The following is a 26,889-nucleotide window of genomic DNA, read 5'->3' on the forward strand; positions in this document are numbered from 1 at the left end:
CAGGCATAAGAAAGTTGGCATGGTTTTACTAATATCTGATAAAATAGTTTCTTTTAAAGTATTACCAAAGATAAAGAGAGATGTTTCATAATGATAAAATGATCAATTCATCAGGAATATGTAACAATCATAAATGTGTATGTTGGTTCCAATAATAGAGCTTCAAAATAAGTGAAACAAACATTGACTGAATTAAAAGGAGAAACAGACAACTCCACAATCACCTTTGGAGACTTTACCACCACTCTTATAGCAATTGAAAGAACAACTAGACAAAGAAAACTGGCATAGACATAGAAGATCTGAACCCATCAGCCACCCTGACTGATATTTATGGAATAGGAAACTTAATAATGGCAGAATACATATTATTTTCACACGAACATGATGTATTTAGCAAAACAGGTCATATTTGGTGCCATAAAACAAGACTCAATAAATTTTAAAAGAGTGAAATCATATAGAGAATGTTCTATGACCACAGTGGAATTTAATTACAATCAATCCACACAGATATGCAGGAAACCCCCAAAATTTGGAAATTAAATAACACATCTGAAAAATTAATGTGAAAAAGAAGAAACCACAAGAGAAAGAAAATATTTTGAACTGAATGATAATGAAAACACAACATAGCAATATTTGTGCACCTAAAGCAAAGCTTAGGGAGAAATTTATAGCTTTAAATGCTTATATTTGAATAGAAGGAAGATCTTAAACCAACAATCTAAGATTGTACCTTAAGAAAACAGAAAAAGAGCAAATTAAAAGTAAGACATAGGAAGGAAATAATAATAAAGACCAAAAATCAAGGAAATAGATGGTAGGCAGTAGAAAAACTGGCTTGCATACTTCAAAAAGCTTAAGCTCATGAAAAATAAAAGTAGATGAACTGTTGCAGATAAAAGGAGACAAGATAAATGCCAGCTAAATACAATATACAATATGGACTGGATCACAAAATAGGAAAAAAATAGCTATAAAGGATATTATTGGAACAACTGTGGATTGAATAATAGTACTATATCAATTTCCTAAATAATTTTCTAATTTTGATAAAAGTACTGAGATTATATAAGAAAAAGTCCTTGTTCTTAGGAATAAAGGGACACGATGTCTGCAAAGCACTCTCAAATGGTTGAAAAGAAAAGAAACTATATATATATAAAGAGAAAACATTAAAGTAAATGGGACAAAACAATGACTGGTGAAACTGGGTAAAGAGTTTAAGTTTTCTGTATGAAATTTTATCAAAATTTAAAGTTTGAAAAATAAAAATAACAAAAGAGGCTAGAGAAGTATGCAGGAGACTATCATGATGGACTTTATAAATGCCAGACCAAGAAGTGTGGACTTCTCCTAAAAGGGATAAGGGAGAAAGAAGCAAAGAATCTGATCAATTTATTTTAAAGAACAGTCTGGTAGGAGGTTAGACTGAAGGGAAAGAAGGAAGGAGTAGAAGTAGAAGAACTATTTAGGAGGTATTTTACAGTCCAAGTAAGAAATAATAAAGATCTAAATTAAGGTTGTGTGAATGGAAAAAGGTAGATTCAAGAGTTCTTTAGGAGGTAAAGTAAGAGACTTACAGAGTGACTAGATTGTGGGGGATCAAGAAGGGGGAGGAATGTAGGATAACCCATGCCCCCTCCCTGCCCCCTACCCAATTTTTGGCTTGGGCAAGGAGAAAGACGAACATGTCACTCACCAAAGGGTACAGCAAAGTCCTGAGACGCACAGACTGTTTCATCCATAAATGCCAATGATTTTCAACCCTCTCTGAATCTTAGAACTACCTGGGGAACTTTAAATTTTAAAAGTTCACCAGGTGATTCCAATGTGCAGCTAATTAAGAACCACTGCTATAAGCAGGCACTAGACTCTTTAAACAAACAAACAAACATAAAACTTTAGTATTGGGGAGGATCTACAAGTCATTCAGTTCAACTTGTCATGCAGATTAAAACCACAAATCAGATACTACTGTACACCCATTAGAATGGCCAAATTTAGAAAGACTGACAAAACCAAGTGTTAGCAAGTATGTGGATTCTCATACATTGCTGGTGCAAGTAAAAATTGGTAAAATCACTGTGGAAAACTTTTTGGCAGTATTTAACTATTGAAGTTAAACATATGCCTATCCTATGACCCAGCAACTCCACTCCCAGGAAATATACCCAAGAAATATAGTGCATATGTCTATCATAAAACAAATACAAGAATATTCATAGCAGCTTTATCCAAAATAGCTAAAAACTGGAAACAACCCAAATGTCCATCAACGGTAGAACGGCTAAAGAAGCTGTAGTATAATCATACAATGGAACACTACACAGCAATAAAATAGAACTGCGGCTATTAAAAACAAAAAATCTCACAGACAATGTTGAGCCAATGAAGCCAGACCCAAAGAGTACGTACCATACAGTTCAATTCAAAAAGAAAACCAATAAGGAACGATGACTGTAGGCAGAACAGTGGGAATCTTGGTGTGAGGAAGTACTCAGTCATGACCTTGACTTCCGGTTTCGTTTCTGCATGGAAGGAGCTTGGGAGTCACCACTTCATTCTAACAACAAGTAAGAAGCTGAACAGACTAAAAAATCAACAACCCTTCTTGGATTCGTAAAAGGGGAGACACAGGGCACACCGCTACTCCCAAAATTGGAGAGACAGGCAAATGCAGGAAGCCACGGCTCACCACAGCAAAAACCACCTCAGGAACCAGTGTTGGGGTAGGAAAACCTGAACTGTAATCGATGAGTTGCTGGAGGCTCAGTGTGGACAACTGTGAGAATTAAAGACTCCAGGGGGACCCAGTCATAAGCAGGGTCCCACAATGTTGAGTTTTGCTTCCAAGAGCCAGACCAGGTTACCCCTGCAAATATCGCAGAAAAACCCCCTCATCCTTCCAGCAAGTGGTGGAGAATTGAAACCATTTTGAAATACACCAAGTACTCGTTCTGTTCTTAACAAGGCCTACCCTCAGGAGAAACCAGAACCTAACCTGCTTGGGTAAAACCAGCACCTAACAGAGATGAGGAACGGAAACACCCAAGCCCAGCACACTCTAACTATCCTGTCCCCCGCTAAGGGGAGGACAGAAAAACTGAGAAACACTTGTGAAGTTCATAATCCAGAGGCACAGGCTCACTAAAAGACTGAGACCTAATCATAGGACTATATAGTGCTTCCCTCCTCCCACACCTTACCCAGACATTGCTAAAGGCCTATTTACAGCAGTTCCTTTTACGTGATACATCATGGCTGACTATAAAGAAAAAAATTACAAGGCTTCCAAAGGCAAAAAACACAATTTGAGATCACAGAGCAAGCATCACAATCAGAAATGGCAGGGATGTTGGAATTATCAGACCAGGAATTTAAAAACAACTATGATTAATATGCTAACGGCTGTAATGGATAAAGCAGACAGCATGCATGAACAGACGAGCAACATAAACAGAGATGTAGAAATCCTAAGAAAGAACCAAAAAGAAATGCTAGAGATAAAAATCACTTAATAACAGAAATGAAGAATGCCTTTGACAGGCTTATTAGTAGACTTGGGGTAGGCAAACAATGAACTTGGGGTAGGCAAATATTTCTTAGGAAACAAAAAACATAAACAATAAGAGAAACACTGATAACCTGGACTTCATCAAAATTAAAAACTTCTTTTCAAAAAGACACCATTAAAAAAATGAAAAGGCAAGCCACAGATAGGGAGAAAACAGATGTAAGATATGTATCTGACAAATGACTGGTATTCAAAATCTATAAATAAGTCTTAAAATTCAATAAGACGACAAACAACCCAAATAAAATATGGCCCAAAATTTTAACAGACGCTTCACTAAAGAAAACAAATGAATGGCAAGTAAGTGCATGAGAAGATGTTCAACATCACTAATTATCAAGGAAATGCAATTTAAAGCTACAAGAAGATACAACTATATACCCAATACAATGGCTAAAGTTTAAAAAGACTGACAATACCAAGTGTTGGTAAAGAGTAACTGGAATTTGCATACACTTCTGGAGGAAATGTAAAAAGCTACTTCACTTTGGAGAACTGTTTAGCAATTTCTTATAAAAGTAAACATATACTTGATCATATCACTCAGTCATTCTGTACCTAAGCATTCACAAGAAAAATAAAAACAAATGTCCCAAAGAGACTTGTATATGTGTATTCATAGCAGCTTTACTCGTAAGACCCAAAACTAGAAAAAAAAAAAAAGCCCATTAACAGGTTAATGGATAAACAAATTATAGTACATACATATAACGGAATATTCCTCAGCAATAAAAAAGAGTGAATTACTGATGCATGCAATAACTGTTGATTAATCTCATAATATTATGCTGAGCAAAAAAAAGCCAGACACAAAAAGAATACATGCTATATGATTCCATTTATACAGAACTCTAGAACACACAAAATTAATTTATCACGACAAATCAGTTGTTGCCTGGGGAGAGGGGTGGATGGGGAGGACTGATGGCAAAGGGGCACAAGAAACTTTATCTGTATCTTGATTGTGATTATGGGTTTCCCAAGTTTATACGTTTGTCAAAACTCATCGAACTGCATATTTTAAATGTATGCATTTTATCATATGCAAAATTTACTCCAATAAACTGTCAATTTTTTTTTAAGGGTGAATTCCATTCTACCATCTCTAAGGACAGAGGATCTGCTTTGCCTGAAAGCCCAAAATCCACCCCCAGGGAGACCATACCAGTCTGATGGGGGGAGGCATATGGCCTTGATCATGATCTTCCTTGCCCACCTACAGGGAAGAACGGACTTGCAGCTCTACAACCCAGTAGCAAATAAAGTTTGTCACCTTCCAAAATATGTGTTCATGACAAAAATAAATTAGGTCAATACCCTCTCACTATAAAAATTACTGCAGAATCCTAAGTGTCATTTACAGACATATATTCCCTGTTTGATCCAGAGTCTAAAAATTCACAAGCACTCGCCTCTAAGAGAATATCTAAAAAAATGGCAGAGCATTAAAAAAATCCCTCTGTTCCTCAGATCCAGTGTCCCTCATCCTAGATCTTTTAAGGCAATGACTGGTTTGCCAAGTCAGACTTTTAGCCAAGTACTGTGTATATCTCATTCTCCCGGCTGCCCAGCCACAGTCCCCCGCAATGTTGGGGAAAGCCTCCACATAAGGCTGTGGAAAGGCAGAGCCTGCTTCTTATTATATAAAAGCTCAAAACACCAGATAATCAAGCAAATATCTGGAGCCAGATTACTTGAGTTCAATTCCTGGCTCCTCCACATACTAGCTATGTAAACTTCTTAAACTTCCTAAAATTCTCTTTCCTCATCAGTAAATGAAAATAGTATTGTGCCCACCTTACGATGTTGTTGTGAGGATAAAATAAAATATAAAGTACTTAGAAAAGTATCTGGCATATAATAAGTGGTATATAGGTCACATTATAATTACTTGTTTCCCAAACTCTGGGGGCACTGCCATATGACCTTGGCTCTGCCAAATCAAAGGCACTTGCCCCAGACCTGGAATCAGAAACTAGCGATAACAAGAAAGAGGAATGATGAGGAACTCACTCTGGGGCAGCCACAACTGTGGTGAGACCAAATGCCTTCAGCAGTGGCCACAGCACCAGGGGCAGCACCCAGTCACCAGAGCTAGTCACCAGAGTCCCGGCAGTACGAGGTGCTAGGGCCAGTGCTAAGCAATGGCAGTGACAGTGCCCTCACTGAAATCGTGCTGAACCGTGATTTGGAGCATACTCCCAGATACGGAGCCTGCATTCTGGTTTTCCAACCTTCCAGTAAGCTACCTCAGATCCTCTTAGTAAATGTCTTTTCAATGTAAGTGAGCTGGAGTTGGTTTCATTTGCTTGCAACATAAGATCCTGACAGCTGACCTGCAAAAAGTGGATAAATGTGAAAAGGTCTTATATTATCTTTATGAGTGCTTCTGCATACCAAGTGATAACTATGTAATGGTCTAGAAACTTTTGAGAATGTTAGTGAACAAGTTAGCTATGGAACTTGTTTGATAGCTTCATGATTCCCTAATCTAATGTGCCAATAACAACTAAAAAGCTGACCTTAATTAACTGCCTTCTACATGCCAGGCACTGTGTTAATAATAAGCACATTACAGGAAATATTTCATTTAACCCTCACAACTGCCCTGTTAGGTAGATAAGATTTTTCCAATTTTACAGATGAGAAAACTGAGGGCTAGGAAGGTTAAAGAATTTAAATAATTTAAATAATGTATCCTCTTGCAAATGGAGCCCTACCAGAATAGTAAGAGCTAACAATGAGTACATACCAAGTGTCAGGCACTGTTCTATACGTTTTTCACAAACTAACTGATTTAATTCTAATTATGCACTAACTCATTCAAACCCACCACAACTCACGAACCTAGATACCATTATTATTCCTGTTTTACAGGTAAGAGAACAGAAAGATTAAGAAATGTGCTTAATGACATGCAGCTAGCAAGTGATGAACTGGGATTCAAATCTGGCAGTCCGGCTTCAGAGACCTTATTTTTAACCTCGACATTATACTGCCTCCCTAAAGGTGACTGAAATACATCAATGGGCCATGCCAACCAACATATATGCCTTCAGATACTTATGAGTCAAACGTACTGCTTTCTTGATGTTGACAACTTGTACTGTTGTTTCTTCTGTTTCCATATCAACCTGCGCTACTCTAACTGTGCTACTTGTCTTAATCTGACCCTTCACTTCCAACAATTCAAGATTGAAGCAACAGCCTCCAATTATATCATTATTGCTGCCTTTTGCTAATAACAGAGCCCTAGAGACAGCTGTGACCAGGAACTTCCTACTCCTAGCTGTGGGAGGTTGCAGAATTAAACTAGGACATCTGGGAATCAGGAGCTTCAGGATATGGACTACGCCTGCTGCTGCAAATGGCATCAGCTGCCAGAAAATATGCATGTTATTATTGATCCTGATAACTCCTTGGTTAGCAATTGGGGTCAATTTTAGTATCCATCCCCCCAAACAACATCTAGAGACATTTCTGGTTGTTATAGCCGGGGATGGTGTGCTACTGGCTTCTTGAAGGTACAGGCCAGGAATGTTGCTAGAGGTCCTACAATGCACAGGATAATCCTCCGCAATAAAAAATCATATAGCCAAATATGTCACAGAGTCAAGGCTGAAAAACTCTGTAAATAGCCTGATGCTATAAACTGCTTCTTATAATAGCAGGCCCAATGGGTCTTAATACTTACTCATTTTATCAAATTACCCAAGACATTTTTCACAGAAGTAGAACAAATAATCCTAAAATTTATATGGGACCACAAAAGAACCAGAACTGCCAAAGCAATCCCAAGGAAAAAGAACAACACTGAAGGCATAACCCGCCCAGACTTCAGACAATACTACAAAGCCACAGTAATCAAAACAGTGTGGTACTGGCACAAAAACAGACATATGGATCAATGAAACAGAATAGAGAGCCCAGAAACAAACCCATACACCTATGGTCAATTAAGCTTCAACAAAGGAGGCAAGAATGTACAGTGGAGAAAAGACAGTCTCTTCAGCAAATGGTACTGGGAAAGCTGGACAGCCTCATGTAAATCAATGAAGTTAGGACACACCCTCACACCATACACAAAAAAACTCAAAATGGCTTAAAGACTTAAATATCAGACATGACACCATAAAATTAGAAGAGAACACAGGCAAAACATTCTCTGACGTAAGTTGTACCAATGTTTTCTTAGCTCAGTCTCCCAAGGCAATAGAAACGAAAGCAAAAATAAACGAGTGGGACCTAATCAAACTTATAAGCTTTTGCACAGCAAAGGAAACCATAAACAAAATGAAAAGACAACCTACGGACTGGGAGAAAATATCTGCAAATGATGTGACCAATAAGGGCTTAATTTCCAAATTATATGAACAGCTCATACAACTCAATAACAAAAAAACAAACAACGCAATCAAAAAATGTGGAGAAGACCTAAGTAGACATTTCTCCAAAGAAGACATACAGATGGCCAACAGGCACATGAAAAGATGCTCAACATCACTAATCATTAGAGAAACGCAAATCAAAACTACAAGGTACCACCTCACACCAGTCAGAATGGCCATCATCAAAAAAATCTACAAACAACAAATGCTGGAGAGCGTGTGGAGAAAAGGGAACTCTCCTGCACTGTTGGTGGGAATGTAAATTGATACAGTCACTATGGAGAACAGTATGGAGGTTCCTTAAAAAACTAAAAATTGAGTTGCCATATGATCCAGCAACCCCACTCCTGGGTATATATCCAGAGAAAACTATAATCTGAAAAGATACATGCACCCCAATGTTCACAGCAGCGCTCTTTACAATAGCCAGGACATGGAAACAACCTAAATGTCCATCGACAGATGAATGGATAAAGAAGATGCAGTGTATATATACACAGTGGAATAGTAGCCGTAAAAAAGAATGAAATAATGCCATTTGCAGCAACATGGAGGACCTAGAGATTATCATACTGATGTAACTCAGAAAGAGAAACACAAATACCATAAGATATCACTTATATGTAGAATCTAAAATATGACACAAATGAACATATTTATGAAAAAGAAACAAACTCAGAGACATAGAAAACAAACTTATGGTTACCAAAGGGGAAAGGGGGTGGGGGAGGGATAAATTAGGAGTTTGGGATTGACAGATACAAACTACTATATATAAAATAAACAACAAGGTCCTCTGTATAGCACAGGGAACTATATATAATATCCTGTAATAAACCATAATGGAAAAGACTATGAAAAAGAATATGTATCTATATGTATAACTGAATCACTCTGCTGTACACCAGAAACTAACACAACATTGTAAATCAACTATACTTCAATTAAAAAAAAAACTTACTGTAATGTCATAAATGTAACCCATTTCAAAGCAAGACCAACTGCACTGGGGGAGGATAACTCCCCCATGCCCTCCTTTGGTGCACCACGTAACACTATCCATCACTCCAGAGAACTTTCTCAACACTACAATAGCTATAACATGGCTCATAAAACTGCTGACAGTCTGACCCCTACCCACTTCTGCAGCCACTTCTCAGACCATATTCTTGCCTAACTTTCTCCATCCTGGCCAACTAAATGTCTGCTCACTTCATGGTGCACAGTAGCTCTTCTCCCTGTAAATTCAACTCCTAGTCTACGGCCTCTTCTGTAGCTGCCCAAGACCAAAGCTAAAAGAAAAAAGCTCACGTAATTTTTTCTGGCACTACTTATGTTTTTCAAATCCTGAAAATATACCTTGACATTAACATTATAAAAAGCTTTACATTTAACAATCAGCATCTATGGGTGAACACTTCATGGAAAATAAAAGATTCAACATTAACAAAAATTCACCCGAAGACTAAAAATCTACCTTAATAATGCAAGAGAAGGATACTGGAAATAAGTTTCTTGATGTTATCAATATATTACATTATGAATGGTAAAACCTAATTTCTAAAATGCTTATTAGAAAAAGATAGAAACTTTCTAGAAAGGATGTAAAAGAACCTGTCTTAGCCTTAATCAGACTTCTGGAACAATACAAGGCATCACATCTTCTAAAACACACATATTTAACATTGTTCTTTAATCCAATTTACCACTGAGCTGGTAAAAATAAAGTGGTATAATAATAAGCTTAAAGTTTTTCCAATTGTTTCTTACATCTACCATTTTTTTAAAAAAGTTATTTGAAAATTCATTAAAAAGCACTATGAAATATTTCTAATGCTCAGTAGGTATTTTGTTCTGCTATCAAGTAGTTCTTCTAATTTAAAGGACTGAATTCTTAATTTCAGTCAAATCTAGACAAAAGAGCAGTGAATAAAGTAAACAGTGTGGAAAAAAAAAAGAAAAGAAGGGAAGCTACAAATATTCAACTCTAATTGTTCTAGTTATGGTTTCAGACAATGAAGGTCGCAGTGCTTAGTGAACTAATTATGTATGTCAACAGAGACCATATTTTGTTCTAAAACCAAAAAGCACAAATGCCTTCTGTGTCAGATGAAATTATTTAGATTTTTGTTTGCCTACAAAAAAAGAAAGCAATTCTATTAAACTCATAATTCAGTCTTTGAAATTTCCCTCTGTATTAGTAAAAATATGACCTTTAAAAACTGGTTAATGTATTTATAGCAAAGTTAATTTAACATGGTTCAAAAGTATTAGGTGAATAAGCCTACCCATGAGGTCTCAAGATAACTAACCAAGGTGTCAGAAGACACAGATTTAAGGACCAGCTCTGCCACTTTTTTATAAGTTTACAGAAGTCACTGTACTTCCCTAAGTTTCAATTTCCTCATTTATAAAATGACATTCTTAACTTCACCTATATATCATACAGCTATTATAAGAATCAAATATGAAATTGCTTGGCAAACTGAAAATGTTTTAAAGACGTTATAATTATAGCACACTGATTTCGGCTAAGGACAAATATTGGAGTAGTCCCATCAACACTAGCATTTACCAGCATAGCTACTCCTCCTAACTGTCACTATGGGTACCCTAAATACATTTCTCTAAAACAGACCAATATCAAGACAGAGCTGAAATATGGTTACAAATGTTATCATCTTTGGCCAAGTTCTTTTTTTTTCCTTTCTTGGCAATTTCATGGTTTTAAAAGGAAGATGATCCTACATAAGGATGGATAAAGCAATGTGGTCAAGTCCAAATAATTACTGAATCTGGATGATTAATATATGGTAATTCATTTACTACTTCACCTTTATTTCATACGTTGCAAATTTTTCTTAACAGATGTTTTAATCTACTAGTATCAACACCTATTTGTCTTATATTTTCAACCACTTGCTACTCGAATACTGCATTTCAGGTCTCCCAAGTTTCTCACCTTCTGCCTGTCATTCTCATTTCCGGGTCAAGCCAATCTTAGCCACTAGCTACCACTTGAACCGCGTTTCTTCCCACTCTTCCCTCACTGACCCTCAGTTCCAGCCAGAGTTCTCACTGCTATTCCTCAAACACACCAATCTTATTTTTGCCCTTGCCTTTGCTCTCTCTGGAAGGTTCTTACTCCCAGATTTTCACATGACCCTTCCTCATTTCATTTAGGTTTCTGCTCAAACAGAAAGGGCCTTCCCTGACCAACTGATGTAAATTAGCACACTTCATCACTCTTTAGCCCCTTATCCTGCTTTACAGCAGTAAAGACTACTTTACATTATATTATAAAATAATTTATGTATGTTATGTATATATTTAACATGTCTGTCTCCCTCCCCAATATGTTTACAACATAAAAGCCAACTCCTCCTGACACTCACAATCCTTCCAAGACCTGAACTATGTTCTTCCCACTTATTATGCTTCTTCAGATACCCTATTAAATCAAACTTAATTACTCACACTTCCCCATACACGTCTCTCAATTTCCTTTCTCTACGACTCAACCCAAGCTGTGACCATCATCATTCACACACTCAAATTCTACCCACACTGTAAGAAACAGTTTAAACACCACCTTTACTGATATTCCTGGCTGATACGCCTCTGAACTGCCACAATTCTTCATCTGTACCGCTCTAAAGGCATTATTATTCTATATTTTATTTATTTTAAAATTTCCTCTAATAATCAACATGCAGCTTGAGTGCAGGATCTAAACGAATTCACTTTTAGACCTCTGGGTTACTTACATAAAAGAGGAATGGAAATATTTGTATATTTTTTCTTGGATATTAGAAGTAAGTGTATGTATTAGTGTTACTGTATCAAAGGGCAGACAGAAAAGGAGAATTCATGCAATAATCCTAAGATACACTAATAAATACCTAACACAAGTACTTTGCTTTCTTTCCTTTTTTATTGTTGTTAAAAATACACTTGTTTTCCCAACTTCCTTGCTTCCATCTTTACATAATTTTTTCCTATTAAGTTTCTTACATTTACTCATCTTTCCCACTTTTCTTTGGGTTCAAATCATAGCTCTTTTCCTCATTAGCCATGTTAACCCTTCCAGGTCTCTGTTACCTAATCTATAAAATGAGGGAGAGAACCTCAACTGCAAACAGGTTATTATAGCATTAAATGAGATAATATATCTCATAAAACCCAGTATAGTGCCTGGCACCTAACAGGCTCTCAGTGAATGGTGCCTATTTGGCTATTATTTCTTCTACAGATATAGAAGCTGCAGTTTTTAAACACATTTCAGGGTATAAGGTTTGAATATTAAAAATACAAAAACAAAATCCACCTTTTTCTGCTCTAATCAAGACTGGAATAGAGTACAAACCAAGCCAAGCTCACGTTTTCTTCTTTTTTAAATCAAAAAGAAAAAAAAAACCAAACAACTGATGTCATAAAATAAATGAGAGGAAGGAAGTGTTTTTATGGTCACTGATAGGATAGATATCTTAATGAAAACATCATTTGATTCAGAGGAAATCACCTGGATTCTGCAATTAACTAGCTGAGTGACCCTGCACAAAGGCATTCACCTGACAGAACCTAAAATGAACCTTAAGTCCTTTATTGTTCAGGGTTGATACTGTTTTTGGCTCAGTTCAAAATGCTGGAGTTTTTGTTGTTGTTGTTTTGTTTTGCTCTTAAAGAAATGAAAACTATCATCCAGGTCATCATATTCTATTCCTAAGAAACCAGTATCCATATATCGTTTATACTAGTGGAGTGAGGATTAATTCATTCATCAAACTGACCATCAGCGATGTGCCAACCTCTGCTAGGATTAGCCTGAATTACTGAAAAGTCCAATGTATAGAACATTTAATTAAGAGTTAATGGCCATAATACATATAGAGTTATAATAGATTAAAAGAAGGGACTTCCCTGTGGCGCAGTGGTTAAGAATCCGCCTGTCAATGTATGGGACGCAGGTTCGATCCCTGGTCCGGGAAGATCCCACATGCCGCAGAGCAACTAAGCCCACACACCACAACTACTGAGCCTGCGCTCTAGAGCCTGTGAGCCACAACTACTGAGCCCGTGTGCCACAACTACTGAAGCCCGTGCGCCTAGAGCCTATGCTCCGCAACAAGAGAAGCCACCGCAAATGAGAGAAGCCCACGCACCACAACGAAGAGTAGTCCCCGCTAGCGGCAACTAGAGAAAGCCTGCACGCAGCAATGAAGACCCAACGCAGACAAAAAATTTAAAAATATAAATATATATACACATATATTAAAAGAAGAATTCTTATAAGCAAATCTGACCCCCAAAATGTTTTCATCAAGGATATTGAAAAAAGAAGATTTAAGTTAGTAGAATACTAATATTGATAAATGGGGAATTTTAAAGTTACAGAATATTCCTAAATCCTACTTTGGTTAACTGTAAACTCATACAATGCTTTTAAATTTGGGTATAAATTCAGATTATACTCACACACCTGGCCTTTTTTTTTTTTTTAAATTACAATATTCCCTGTGGATGCTGCACATTTGGGCATGGCTAAAAACACAGGGAATGCCTAATATGAATTTTAATGTTAATTTACAGACAAATTTGAACAATTATTTGGCAGTGGATTCCTTCAGATCATTGTCATCCAGCCTTAACTCTCCTGAGCAGATGTCTAGTTTAGCATCTATTGGTGTGACATTCACATAAAAGAAACACACAGTGGTAAACCACAAAGGGAATACTTTCTTTTATTATGATGAGTCCCATCACTGACAGGGCTACCAATCCTTCCTGTAGTTCACAAGCATTAAACTTCCTCTGACAATCTCTCAACAGTATAGATTCAGAGATCTGATTGTAAAAAATCAAATCCATGAGTTAGGACAAATACGGTATACATAATTCCCTAGGTTCTCAGAACTAAATATAACTACAACACTGCTTTGACAAATGGTAAACAGCCAAACTATTTTATTTTTATTTTTTTTAATTAATTTATTTATTTATTTATTTTTGGCTGTGTTGGGTCTTTGTTGCTGTGCGCGGGCTTTCTCTAGTTGCGGTGAGTGGGGGCTACTCTTTGTTGCGGTGTGCGGGCTTCTCACTGCGGTGGCTTCTCTTGTTGCGGAGCACGGGCTCTAGGCACGCGGGCTTCAGTGGTTGTGGCATGCGGGCTCAGTAGTTGCAGCTCGCGGGCTCTAGAGCACAGGCTCAGTAGTTGTGGCGCACGGGCTTAGTTGCTCTGTGGTATGTGGGATCTTCCCGGACCAGGGATCAAACCCGTGTCCCCTGCATCGGCAGGCGGATGGATTCTTAACCACTGCACCACCAGGGAAGTCCCAGCCAAACTATTTTAAATCATGAAGAATCCTGAATCCCTCACAGATAATACATATTTTGCCAACCAGAACTCATCTTTGACTTTTGGGCGAAAAATAAATTATCCAGCTCTAAACCCTACATTAAAGTCTGTCACACAGACTCAGCATCTTGGCGTGATGATGAAACACTGTGGCTAGCACTGTGCCACATACACAGATGGCAAACTGGTTCAGAAACACTGCAACTGGAGCTGGAAGAACCCATGTTGTGTTCCAGCCTTGCCGGTTACTCTAACTCAGGCACTACCTCTGTGTAAGTTAAATATGATCAACAAATAAATGGGGGAGATAATGGTTGTTCTACTTGCCTAACTGAATTGTATCAAATCAGTTGAAGGATCAAAGGTGGGACAATATGAAAGTGCTACTCTGTAAATCTTTAAGCACTATAAATTTGAGAGATGTTCCTAGAATTAGGTGTTCAAAAAAGCATCTGATGACTTGAATTCAATATAAAATTAATTTCTTAACAGCTTTCTACTCTAATGAGCTAAAACAGTGGTTCTTAGGTGGTATATATTAGAATCACCTGTAGAACTTCCAAAAAGAAAACACACACACACGCACAGCCCAGTGTCTATCACTACAGACTCAGATTTAGTGAGTCTGAAGTAAAGTCCAGAACTCAGTATTTTTTTTAAACACTACATTTGGATTCTGATGCATAATTAACTAGAGAGAGAATATGGGAGTAGATGAGTGCAAATGTGAACCAATTACTACTGTTATTTCCACAGAAACTTCATTTCATATTTAAATTTAAAACTATAGTTCGACCAGACTTTTATGTTGATTTTTTTTTATGTTGATTTTTATGGGACAGGTATACTCTAAAATTTCATATGCCCAAAGGCAAATGTTAACTTACTTCCAATTATGAAGAAATAGCTCTCTCTCCTCCCACCCCTTTCCTGTGTCTATGTGTGTAGAATAGTTTATTTAGAATGGCACATGTTTGGACAAACTAAGTCAATTTGGACAGTCTAAATTTGATTGATATGGGTTGACTTTAAAAAAACAATATAAATACCACCCATTCACCTCAGAATTAGACTTGACTTCTTCTGTAGCTGGTTTAGATGTACCGAGAGTTGTAGTATCATTGCTGCAGTCAGACATACCTAAAAGTAAAATGTGTTAAGCACACATTAAATAATTTAGTTAAAAGAGCTGTATCACCTTACCAATATTCTTACAAATATTCCACAACATAAATCATTTATTTGCAGTCAGAATTTGTTTTGCAAAACTATCTATAACCACATGAGTATCTATTGATTATAACAGATAAACGATTCTAAAAACAGACAAAAATTCAGGAAAAGTTTTTATGCAAAATGTAAAAACACATACCTCAGTGACTAAAAAATAATTTCATAAAATCATTTTAGATATGAAACAAGTTAAAAGATCAGAGTGTCAACTTGATTTGCTAGATGAAAAAACTGAGATCAAAAATGTCAAAATATCCAAAGATAAAGCCAAAATATTAGTTATTCATGATCTATATAAAATCAAAGTTTCAGACCAGAACTCAGACATCTTCCAACTCTCTGACCAGTGCTCTTTAGTACCGATAACAGATGTGACTGCTCATTGTCAAAGTCAAACACTATACTCAGATTTCATTCAATAAAACTTTAATGTGCTATTTCTGCTTCTAACTTATTCAACAACATTTAGAGCATGCTAACTACATATGAAGAATTCTGCTAGGCACTAAGGAGAAAGAAAAGTAAAATCTAATTCAGGTTATAAGAGCATAATGCTCTCCATATCTGCAGGTTCAAACGAAGATCAAAAATATTTGAAAAAAAAATTCCAGAAAGTTCCAAAAAGCAAAACTTGAATTTGCCATGCACCAGTAACTATTTATATAACACTTACATTATATTATATATTATAAGTAATGTACAGAGGATTTAAAGTATATGGGAGGATGTGCATAGGTTATATGCAAATACTATACCATTTTCTATAAAGGACTTGAGCATCTGCAGATTTTGTTATCTGTGGGTGTACTAGAACCCATACCCCATATATAGCGAGGGCGACTGTACTCTGAATCTAATCAAGGAGACAGATAAATAAGTACAAAACACCATATTAGGTACTATAGTGTACAGAAGCAAAGTTTTACTCATGAAATACAATGGAGGGAACAACTTTATTGTTCACAAATCAAATCCAATACCACATTAAGAAAATAATACAACATGAACAAGTGGGATTTATTCCAGGAATACAAGGCTGTTCAATTAAGAAAGCTATTAATATATAATATATTCATAAATCTAAGGGGAAAAAAACATGGTTTTCTATGTAGATGTTGAGAAATCTATTGACAGAATTCAATACCCACTCATAATTCAATACTCAAGGAAAAAGGAATTAAGGGAGATGTCTTCAACATGATACACGCTTTAATCCTACCACCATTATTTTATTTAATAAAGAAATAACAGAGGCATTTCCACTATGAACAGGAACAATGCAAAGGAACCCACCATTTCTGCTACTATTCAACACTGAACTAGAGGTACTAGCCAATCCAAGTAGATAAACCAATTAGAAGAATAATAGGTAAAGAAGTAAAACTATTTCTTTTTGCAGATGATATGATAGTACACCTGAAAAACTCCAAAGACTCAATGGTAAAACTAACTAAAAATTAAAAGAATTCAGTGAAAAAGTAGGATAAAAAATTAACATAAAAAAGGAGTTTGGGATTAACATATACACACTACTATACACAAAATAGATAACCAACAAGGACCCACTGTATAGCACAGGTAACTATACTCAATATTTTCTAATAACCTATAAGGGAAAAGAATCTGAAAAACAATATATATATATATTATATACATATAATGTATGTATATGAATCACTTTGCTGTACACCTGAAACTAACAGAACATTGTAAATCAACTATATTTCAATTAAAAAAAACAACAATTTTTGAACTGTTATTGAAAAACAATAATCAGTGGACATAAAGGCAGAGAAAAATCCTGTTTACAATTACAACAAAGAAGATTAAATACTTAGGAATAAATTAAACAATGTATAAAACCTATATGAGAAAAATGTTTAAACACAACTGAGAGACACTAAAGACTGAGCAAATGAAAAGACATCCTGTTCTCGGCTATGATGACATTATAAAGAAGTCATTTCTCCCTTAGTTAGTTTACAAATTCAGTGCAATAGAGAAAAATACAACAAGCTAAATTACACAGTTAGATAAGTTATATTAAAGTTGATATGGAAAAATCAAACATGCAAGAGTAGTCAGGAAAACACTGAAAAAGGAAACTCACAAGGGGACTAACTTTGTCAGATGTTAAAACATACCATAAAGTATCTATACTTAAAGCACTATGGTACTAGCACATGAATAAACAAAGAGACCAGAATAAAAAGTCTAAAGTTAGACCAAATATATACAAAAATTTAATATATAACAAAGGTGACATCTCAAATTACTTAATTAAAGATGGGCTTCTCAATAAATGATGCCAGGAAAACTAGGTAGCCATTTGGAAAAATACAAAATTAGACCACCACACACAAGAATAAACTCCAAATGGATTAGGAATCTAGATGTAAAAAATGAAACCACAGATGAACTGTTAAAAGAAAACATAAATGAATTGTTCTTTAAGTTTTCTAATTCTAAGAATCTAGAGATAATTTTAAAAATTGATTAATTTGACTAAATAAAGATGTTTTAAAAATTGTATAACATAAGCACTATAAACAAAGAAAAAAGACAACTGAAAAACTAGGATAAAATATTTACAACAGGGGCTTCCCTGGTGGCACAGTGGTTAAGAATCCACCTGCCAATGCAGGGGACGCGGGTTCGAGCCCTGGTCCGGGAAGATCCCACATGCACAGAACAACTAATCCATGTGCCACAACTACTGAGCCTGCGCTCTACAGCCTGTGAGCCACAACTACTAAAGCCCATGCTCTGCAACAAGAGAAGCCACCGCAACGAGAAGCCCATGCACCGCAATGAAGAGTAGCCCCCGCTCACCGCAACTAGAAAAAGCTGGCACGCAGCAATGAAGACCCAATGCAGCCAAAAAAAAAAAAAAGTTTACAACATATGCCACAATAGGTTAATATCCTTAATATATTAAGAAGTCTTAAAAACAAAGGGGAAAAAACCAAAACCAGATAGAAAGCAGGAAAAAGACATGAACAGACGATTCACAAAAAAAGATTAAAATGGCCTCCAAAATATAAAAAATGATCAAATTCACTCATAATTAGAGAAATGCAAGTTAAAACAACACTGAGATACCATTTCTCATCTATTAGACTAGCAAAAATTTTTTAAATGTAACAAAACATTCTGTTACTGGGGATGTAAGGAAACAGGCACTCATATACATTGCTGATAGGAACACAAATTTGTACATCCATTCTGGAAGGAACTTTGGTAATGCCTAACAAAATCACACATGTACTTACCTTTGAACCCAGCAATCCCACGTCTAGGAATCCATCCCAGGAATACATCTCCAATAATACAAAAATACTTACACATTGCAGCATTCTTCATAATTGTAAAATATTGGGAAGAGCCTAAATGTCTTTACATAGGAAAGTGACTGAATAAACTATGACACATCCAGACAATGAAGTACTGTGCAACTGTTGAAAAAAATGAAGATCTCTATGATATACTGTAATTTCCAGGACATAGTGATAAGCGAAAAATGCAAAGTCCAAAAATACCTATAGGTATGCTGTCTCCATGTAAGAACAAAGAGGATACATGAAAATACATGTTTCTGCTCATTGGAACAAAAGAAATACAAGAAGAATAAACCAGAAACTAGAGATAGGTTACCTACAGGGAGAGGTGGGAAAAGAGTGGGAAAAAAAGTAGGAAATGGGAACAAAGTAGCAGGAATAAGGAAGGAGTGACACTTCTCTGAATATATAGTTTTAAATAATTCTGACTCTTAGAACCATAGAAATTTTCACATACCCTTCATAAAAAGAAAAATAAAACCAACCAGGATTTGAGAGGAATTCAAACAGTAAAAAATCACTAACACATGAAACCAACTGTATTAGAAATGAATAACCCAGGAAAGGGAAGGGGGAAAGGAGAAGGTGGGGCAAAGGGATATGGGGGAGGACAGAGAGAAGAAGGGGAGGGGGAGTAGAGGGGAAGGGGAGGGAAAGGAAGAGCAGGAGAAAAGAGTGTCTTGACAGGACACCATGAGGCTAAAGACAAAAAGAATTATACACAAATTCTGTTAATATAGTTAGTAAAAGTATTTCTCACAGGGGTATAGGTTAATAATTCTTAAATTACTTTATGTGTGTAACAGAACAGAACAAATATGTAAATAGAATGTAGATACTGAGAACTTGGTTTCTCACTGCTAGAGAAAAAAGTAATAAAGAAAGGAGAAATGCTAAATGAACCCTGTGGTACTGGACTGGAATCAGAGTTATCAGTATAAACACAGGGTTTTTAATACATGTGTGTCTGTATTCGTGTATATATATTTGTTATACACACACATATATGCATGTATGTATAGGTTTCCTAGCTTTGTCCACTGAGAGGGCCTAGAAGCAGTGATACCCAGTAACAGTGAGTACACTTGGTGCTCAAATCTTGGTCTCTAAACACCATTCTCCAATAAAAGGAACCACAACTCTTAAGGAAAAGTGGTTGATTCTAATACTGGGGCAAGGAAAATACAAGAGGAGCCTGGGGCATTTTTCTGGTGTCAGAAAATAAGAAAAAATTCAAAAAAGGACAGGGGCTTGTCGAAAGAAAAAAGGACCCAACCTGAAGGCCCCTAACGGCCAATCCTGAGACATCTTGAGCAACAAAATAAATAATGATAGTACTGAATTGAAACTCCTAGAATAAAACAAATATTAATGAATCCATACTGATAGAAATAAATAATCAAATAAATAGGTAAATGGGGGTAAAGTGACAATTCATCACAACAGAATCTCAATTAATAAACACAGAAAAGAAAGAGGAAACCAGAACTCTCCACCAGGCAAACATCACAGTAATAAGTGTTGCAGAAAGATTCACTGATGGATGCTAAAATTAGAGAGCAAAAGTTTGATGAGAAACAGCGTTTACATAATCTCCAATATCTCCCACAAGGTACTTAACTGAAAAAAGAAAGACAGTTAAGTGGAGAAACTCACAGTTCACAGTGAAGAAACTCAGCAGATCTAACTTAACCAAGTGATTAAGTAATCACCAGTAGTAAAACATATCAAGAGCATAATCCCTGATACATTGCACTGAAAAGGACAACATTATTTTTTGTGGTATTCTTCCCCCAAATGCATTAACTCAGTCCAATCATGAGAAAACACTGGACAAACCCAAACTGAGGAACATTCTACAAAATAACTGACCAGTTCTCTTCAAAGTGTCATGGTCATGAAGACCAGGAAAGTGTGAGAAACGTACAGATTCAAAGAGACTATGGAGAAATAACCAAACTCAATATGGGTTCCTAGACAGAATCCTGCAGAAAAAGGACAGTTAGTTGAAAATTTGGTGAAATTCCAATAGGGTCTGTAGTTCAGTTAATAATATTATACCAATGTTAATTTCCTATTCTTTTTTTTTAATATAAATTTATTTATTTTTTTTACTTTTGGCTGTGTTGGGTCTTTGCTGGTGCACACAGGCTTTCTCTAGTTGCAGTGAGCAGGGGCTACTCTTCATTGCAGTGGCCTCTCTTGTTGTGCAGCATGGGCTTCAGGTGCGCGGGCTTTAGTAGTTGTGGTGCGCAGGCTCAGTAGTTGTGGCGCACGGGCTTCGCTGCTCTGTATGTGGGACCTTCCCAGACCAGGGCTCGAACCCGTGTCCCCTGCGTTGGCAGGTGGATTCTTAACCACTGTGCCACCAGGGAAGCCCCTAATTTCTTATTCTTGATAATTATATTATGGTTATGTAAGATGTTAGCATTATGGGAAGTAGGGTAAGGAATATAAAGCAACTCTCTGTACCATTTCTGCAAGTCTAAAATTAGATCAAAATAAAAGTTTTAAAGAACAGTAAGGAATGCTGAGCAAAGGTAGAGGAATTACCGTTAGATAGAAGGAAGAAATCTCTTCCTTAGATAGAAGGAAGAGTGAAAGAAGGAAGGAACCCATGGAAATAGTGAGGAATGGAATGGAAAACAGAAGAAAGTTAAGGCAGTTCATTTTTGCTGTCTTCTACTTTCTTGTGAAATAGGAGTTATCATCTGCTCCCCTGTATTCATCAGTAGCACCAATTAGCAAAATATATCATTATCATCCAGCTCAAGAAAAGACCAAATGATAGCTTTAGAATGGGGCTGGTCACCAGGAAGACCAAGCCATGATTAGAAGTTTGGAACTTTCAGAGGTGAAAGGGGCTAGAGGAGTTAATAATTGATAATGCGTCAGTGATGAAGCCTCCACAAAAATCCCCGAACTATGCGGTTTGGAGAAATTCTGTGGTGAACACATCCATGTCCTGGGATCATGGAACACCCCAACTCACAGAGACAGAAGCTCCTGTACTCAGAACGCTTCCAGATCTTGCCCAATGTCCTTTCCATCTGGCTATCTATCTGTATCCTTTATCATATCCTTTACTATATAATAAACCGATAAGTATAAAAAAAAAAAAGACAAAATAACTCCAAGCAGATAGGGAAACAGGGAATCAAATTTCTGAGAATTACGGAGTCAGGTACTAAGTCTGTGTTTTATTCATATTATTTAAATGCTCTTACCTTCACATTTTTTAAAAGTTCGTTTGTTCATAACTTTAATAATGGACACACATAGGGAATGACAACAAGATTTAAAGTTAATGACTTACTGAACTTACTGTGATAATCACTTCATGACGTATGTAAATCAAATCATTATGCTGTACACCTTAAACTTATATGTGCTATATGTCAATCATATCTCAATATAACTGGAAGAAAAAAATCTTATAATTATGGGAAACCAAAAAAAAAAAGTTAACGACTTGCAGAATGTGCTGTTTAAGATATATGTGTTCTGATCTTTACACGAATTTAAAGTTATCTTTAAATCTGTCTTCAAAATAAAATGATAAATCATTATTACAAAACTGCCATCAATGTTGAGGCTTCACAGACTGGTTTATGCTGGAGGCCAAATACGCCTCAAGTCATCTCTGGGGCTCTACTTCCATAAATCAGCCAGGGGTATTCATTAACTAATGAGTGTAAGAACCAATGACCTATAAAGTGAATTACTAATTAACATTTGTAAAAAAAAAAAAAGCATAACTAATATTACCTGAAGTTTATAATTCATCCAACTTTTTGGAGTTGTTTTTGATTTATTATCAAAATCACATTTTGTTTTCTATAAACTGAATAGACTAGATCTATTCAATTAATAGAGGGAAACTATATAAGAACTTTAACCAGAATTTAATGAGGGAGAATTTTATATCCTACAACTGTTAAGTGCATTTAAGGTCTTTCCAAGGACCCAGGAAAGAGAGGGCAAGAGGTAAGAGACTTGCCAGGATCCTAGAAGATAAGAAGAAACAAAATACTCCATGGATACCAGAAAAGAAAAAAACTGCATTTACAATCTCCATGAGTTAAAGATTCAGAATTATAATACTAAAGGATGAATGTTGAATAGAAATTATAACATGAGCACATTTCAAATTAAGGTACTCACATACCACAGGGGATCTGAAATGGTATGCTCAAGGCACAGGACAGCAGATATAAACAGGGCAGACATAAACAGGATAAACACAGCACATCATAGTGGAATGAGAATTTACACTTTTTTTAAATGAAAATAAGTATGCTGTTATGGAATCTAAAACAAAATTCACTTGAATAAAATACACATAAGCCTTCTAAGAAATTTCTTGAATTTTTATGATGAAATAACGAATCTCCAAAGGAATATCTGAAGAGTTATTCTTTCTAGGGGTACTTCAGTAAAAAAGTTGGAGAAGTACTATAAATAATTTTGATGTATGGGAGTAAGGAGTTCTGACTGGAACTCAAGGACAATGCTAGGGAGGTAAATACAGAAAACAGAGGGCAAAAAGTAGCAAAACTTGGGCTTGCTTTGGTCTGAACTTGCTTAGCTTCTCTAGACTGGGTATATCACTGATTTCAGAGACTGGTTAGAGATTAAAGAAAATGGCTCTATTTCTTTCACTCAAATATGTCTATCTTTTCTTGCTCATAGATAAACAGGAAGAGAATGGTAAGATTTGCTTTAATTTCATAATTCAATATTAATTTTCAAGTTGAGCTGACTTGTTTACAGTAAAAAATTTAGAGTTAAAATACATAGTGACTACATTAAATAACTATATATGCTAAAAGTGAAAAACAGTATCTAAAATACATTAGTTTTCTGTTTTGGTCAAAACAATTTAAAATAGTGTTTTTTTTTTATGATGGTAGTTTCCTTAACATGGGGGAAAGATTCTTTTCCCTATTGTCAATGCAAATGATACTAAACTGAAAATGGTTTACCACACAATATGTTCAAGGTATATTACATTTTCTTTGATAAGTAGAATAATCAAGAGTAAGATAAAGAATCATCTACATTATACTGCTGTCTTTATGTCAACAACTATCTGGTATCTGTAAAAGCTATTTTGTTAGATACTCCTAAGTCCTTTTAGACAGCGATAAATTAAGTTCACGTTGCTCATTAGGATAAACACATCAGTCTAGATAATTCAAAATTAGAAAGCTTTGACAAAATATAGTTAATTCTCAATTATATGCAGTAATGAGAAACAATTTAAAAATCAACAGATATTCAACTATTCTCATCCTCACCATTATACCACCTTCTAACCAAGTGACAAAATTAACAGTTTGGAGAAGTCTTAATTTATTTTCCCCATTCAGATTGTGTTACAGAGAAACTAATGAGAAGTAAAATGATAAGACTCTCAAAACTAAATTACTCCCTGAAAAGAAAACTAGCTGTAAATAAACTCTAAATTATTCAGTGTACTGTGGCCTCGTTCTTCACAAACGGCTAGCTAAGGTCCAGAACATTAGCAATGAAGCCAACCAAGAGAATTGGAGAGTTACTTTAAAATTCTGTATTAATTCCCAAAACCATATAAATTAAACCCCTCAATATTCACAGGTAATTTTTTCAATGGGAAAAAGCTCACAGGAAATAACCTAAGAAGACAGCTTAATAGTATAGATAGTTACACACAGAAATATTTATAGATATGTGTATATACATGAGTTAGTGTATATTTCTGAGACGCAACTCCAGCAACAATGAGCACACATAGTGCCCAGATCTTGGTTTCTAATACCATTCTCCAATAAAGGGAACCAGTGCTCCTTGGAGAAATGGCTGATTCTAGGACTGGGGCAGGATTATATACAAGATGAGCCTGGAGTATCTTGTAGTGCTGGAAAGTAAGAACATGCTTTAAAAAAAAACACCATAACAGAACAACAACAAAAGCTCAAAAGAATATAGGAACCAACTGAAAGAGCTTCCAGTGGCCAAAGCTGGAACAATTTGAGCAATAAAATAAAGTAATACTGGATTATAATGCAAAGTATAAAATAAATAACCATGAGTCAATGCTGATATAAATAAATGATTGAATAAATTAATAAATGGGAGAGAAGAGGCAAATCTCCCTTGCAGAAGAATTCCAAAAAATTTATGTACACACTCCACTGTTACGGAGGTAGAACATAATTCCCCACACATTAAGTGTGCACTTCACATAATGACTTTCTTCTAAAAAGTACAATATGCAAAGGGAGGAGAGGAAAAGTAACTTTACAGGTACAAACTTGACAAACACTCTCTTAAGCCAGGTGATCAAGGTTAACATCAACAGTGGTAAGGCATATTGATAGTATTTACTCTTGATATACGATAAGAATGGCACTTTACCTCTGTTGTCTTTCTCCCCAAAACACATTACCCAGTCTAATCATGAGAAAAGAATCAGCCAAATCCCAACTGAGGGACAGTCTACAAAACACCTGACCAGCAATCCTCTAAACTATCAACTTGTCATCAAAAATGAGGAGTCTGAGAAACTGTTAAAGCTAAGAGGACACATGCTAACCAGGATTTATTCCTGCATAGAATCCTGGTATAGAAAAAGGTCATTAGGAGAAAACTGAGGCAATCTGAACATATGTTATCTAATAATGTATAAATACTGGTTCATGAACTGTGACAAATGTACCATACTAATGTAATATGTTAATAATGTGGGAAACTAGACATGGTGTATATAGGAATCTGTATACTATCTCTACAGTAATTCTGTAAATCTAAAATGATTCTAAAATAAGAGTTTACTATAAAACAATCTAAGAATACTGTGCTATATTATTATTTTATAATTATTGTTTTTAATAATTAATATTAATAATATAAATTTATATTATTAAAATATTTCATTCTTTTACATGTATGCTCCCCAATGTTCATTACAGCACTATTTACAATAGCCAGGACATGGAAGCAACCTAAATGCCCATCAACAGATGAATGGATAAAGAAGATGTGGTACATATATACAATGGAATATTACTCAGCCATAAAAAGGAATGAATGGGGTCATTTGTAGAGACATGGATGGATCTAGAGTCTATCATACAGAGTGAAGTAAGTCAGAAAGTGAAAAACAAATATCGTATATTAACACATGTATGTGGAATCTAGAAAAATGGTACAGATGAACCTATCTGCATGGCAGGAATAGAGATGCAGACGTAGAGAAGGGATGTGTGGACATGGAGGTGGGGAAGGGGGGTGTGGGATGAACTGGGAGATTGGAATTGATATATATACACTACCATGTGTAAAACGGATAGCTACTGGGAACCTGCTATATAGCGCAGGGAGCTCAGCTCAGTGCTCTGTGGTGACTTAGATGGGCGGGATGGAGGGGGGAGGGGGGTCCAAGAGGGAGGGGATATATGTATACATATAGCTGATTCACTTTGTTGTACAGCAGGAACTGACACAACATTGTGAAGCAACTATACCCCAATAAAAAAGAAAAAAATTTATTTTCATGCACTTGGAAAAAACAGCGTAACTGGCAGTTTAACTAATATATTTCTAAATATTTATATTTAAAATCCTATATGGCAAAACTCCATGAACTGAAATCTTTAATACTATCAACTTGGAAATTCAATCAATATTTAGGTGTTAGGCACTGGTCTAGGTCCTTGGGAGTCAATAATGAGCCAAAAAAGAAAATAAGATGTGGTCCCTATCTGCATGGATATGGCGGTAGCGGAAGAGAAAGACAATCATACAGTCACACATATAAATGTAAACAGCAACTGTGGAAAATGTATGACGTTACTACCTCATCTGGGAGGTCAGGATATTTCCTCAAGAAGCAAAACTTCAGTTGAGGTGTGAAGGATAGCTAAGAGCCAACAAGTGAAATGAAAGAAAAGAAAGAGTGGTAAAGACAGGGAGAAAAGCATGTGCAAAAGCCATGTAATGCAAGGAGCAAGA

General features: G+C 35.9%; 1 protein-coding gene across 8 annotated transcripts in view; it reads right to left on the reverse strand.

The window, feature by feature from the left end:
- The window catches only part of ARFIP1 (ADP ribosylation factor interacting protein 1), a 127,556-nt gene that overhangs the window by 93,073 nt on the left and 7,594 nt on the right, over nt 1–26,889 (reverse strand). For 4 of the 8 annotated variants that reach the window (XM_061192524.1, XM_061192521.1, XM_061192522.1 and 1 more), the window contains exon 2: nt 15,384–15,463. The exons of the other annotated variants lie outside the window; for them this stretch is intronic. In XM_061192524.1, coding sequence (XP_061048507.1) covers nt 15,384–15,461 — 78 coding nt within the window. In that variant the 5' untranslated portion in view covers nt 15,462–15,463. The remainder of the gene's footprint in view (nt 1–15,383; nt 15,464–26,889) is intronic. 8 annotated transcript variants of the gene reach the window in all.

This window comes from Eubalaena glacialis, chromosome 5, assembly GCF_028564815.1.
Source record: "Eubalaena glacialis isolate mEubGla1 chromosome 5, mEubGla1.1.hap2.+ XY, whole genome shotgun sequence".
NCBI lineage: Eukaryota > Metazoa > Chordata > Mammalia > Artiodactyla > Balaenidae > Eubalaena > Eubalaena glacialis.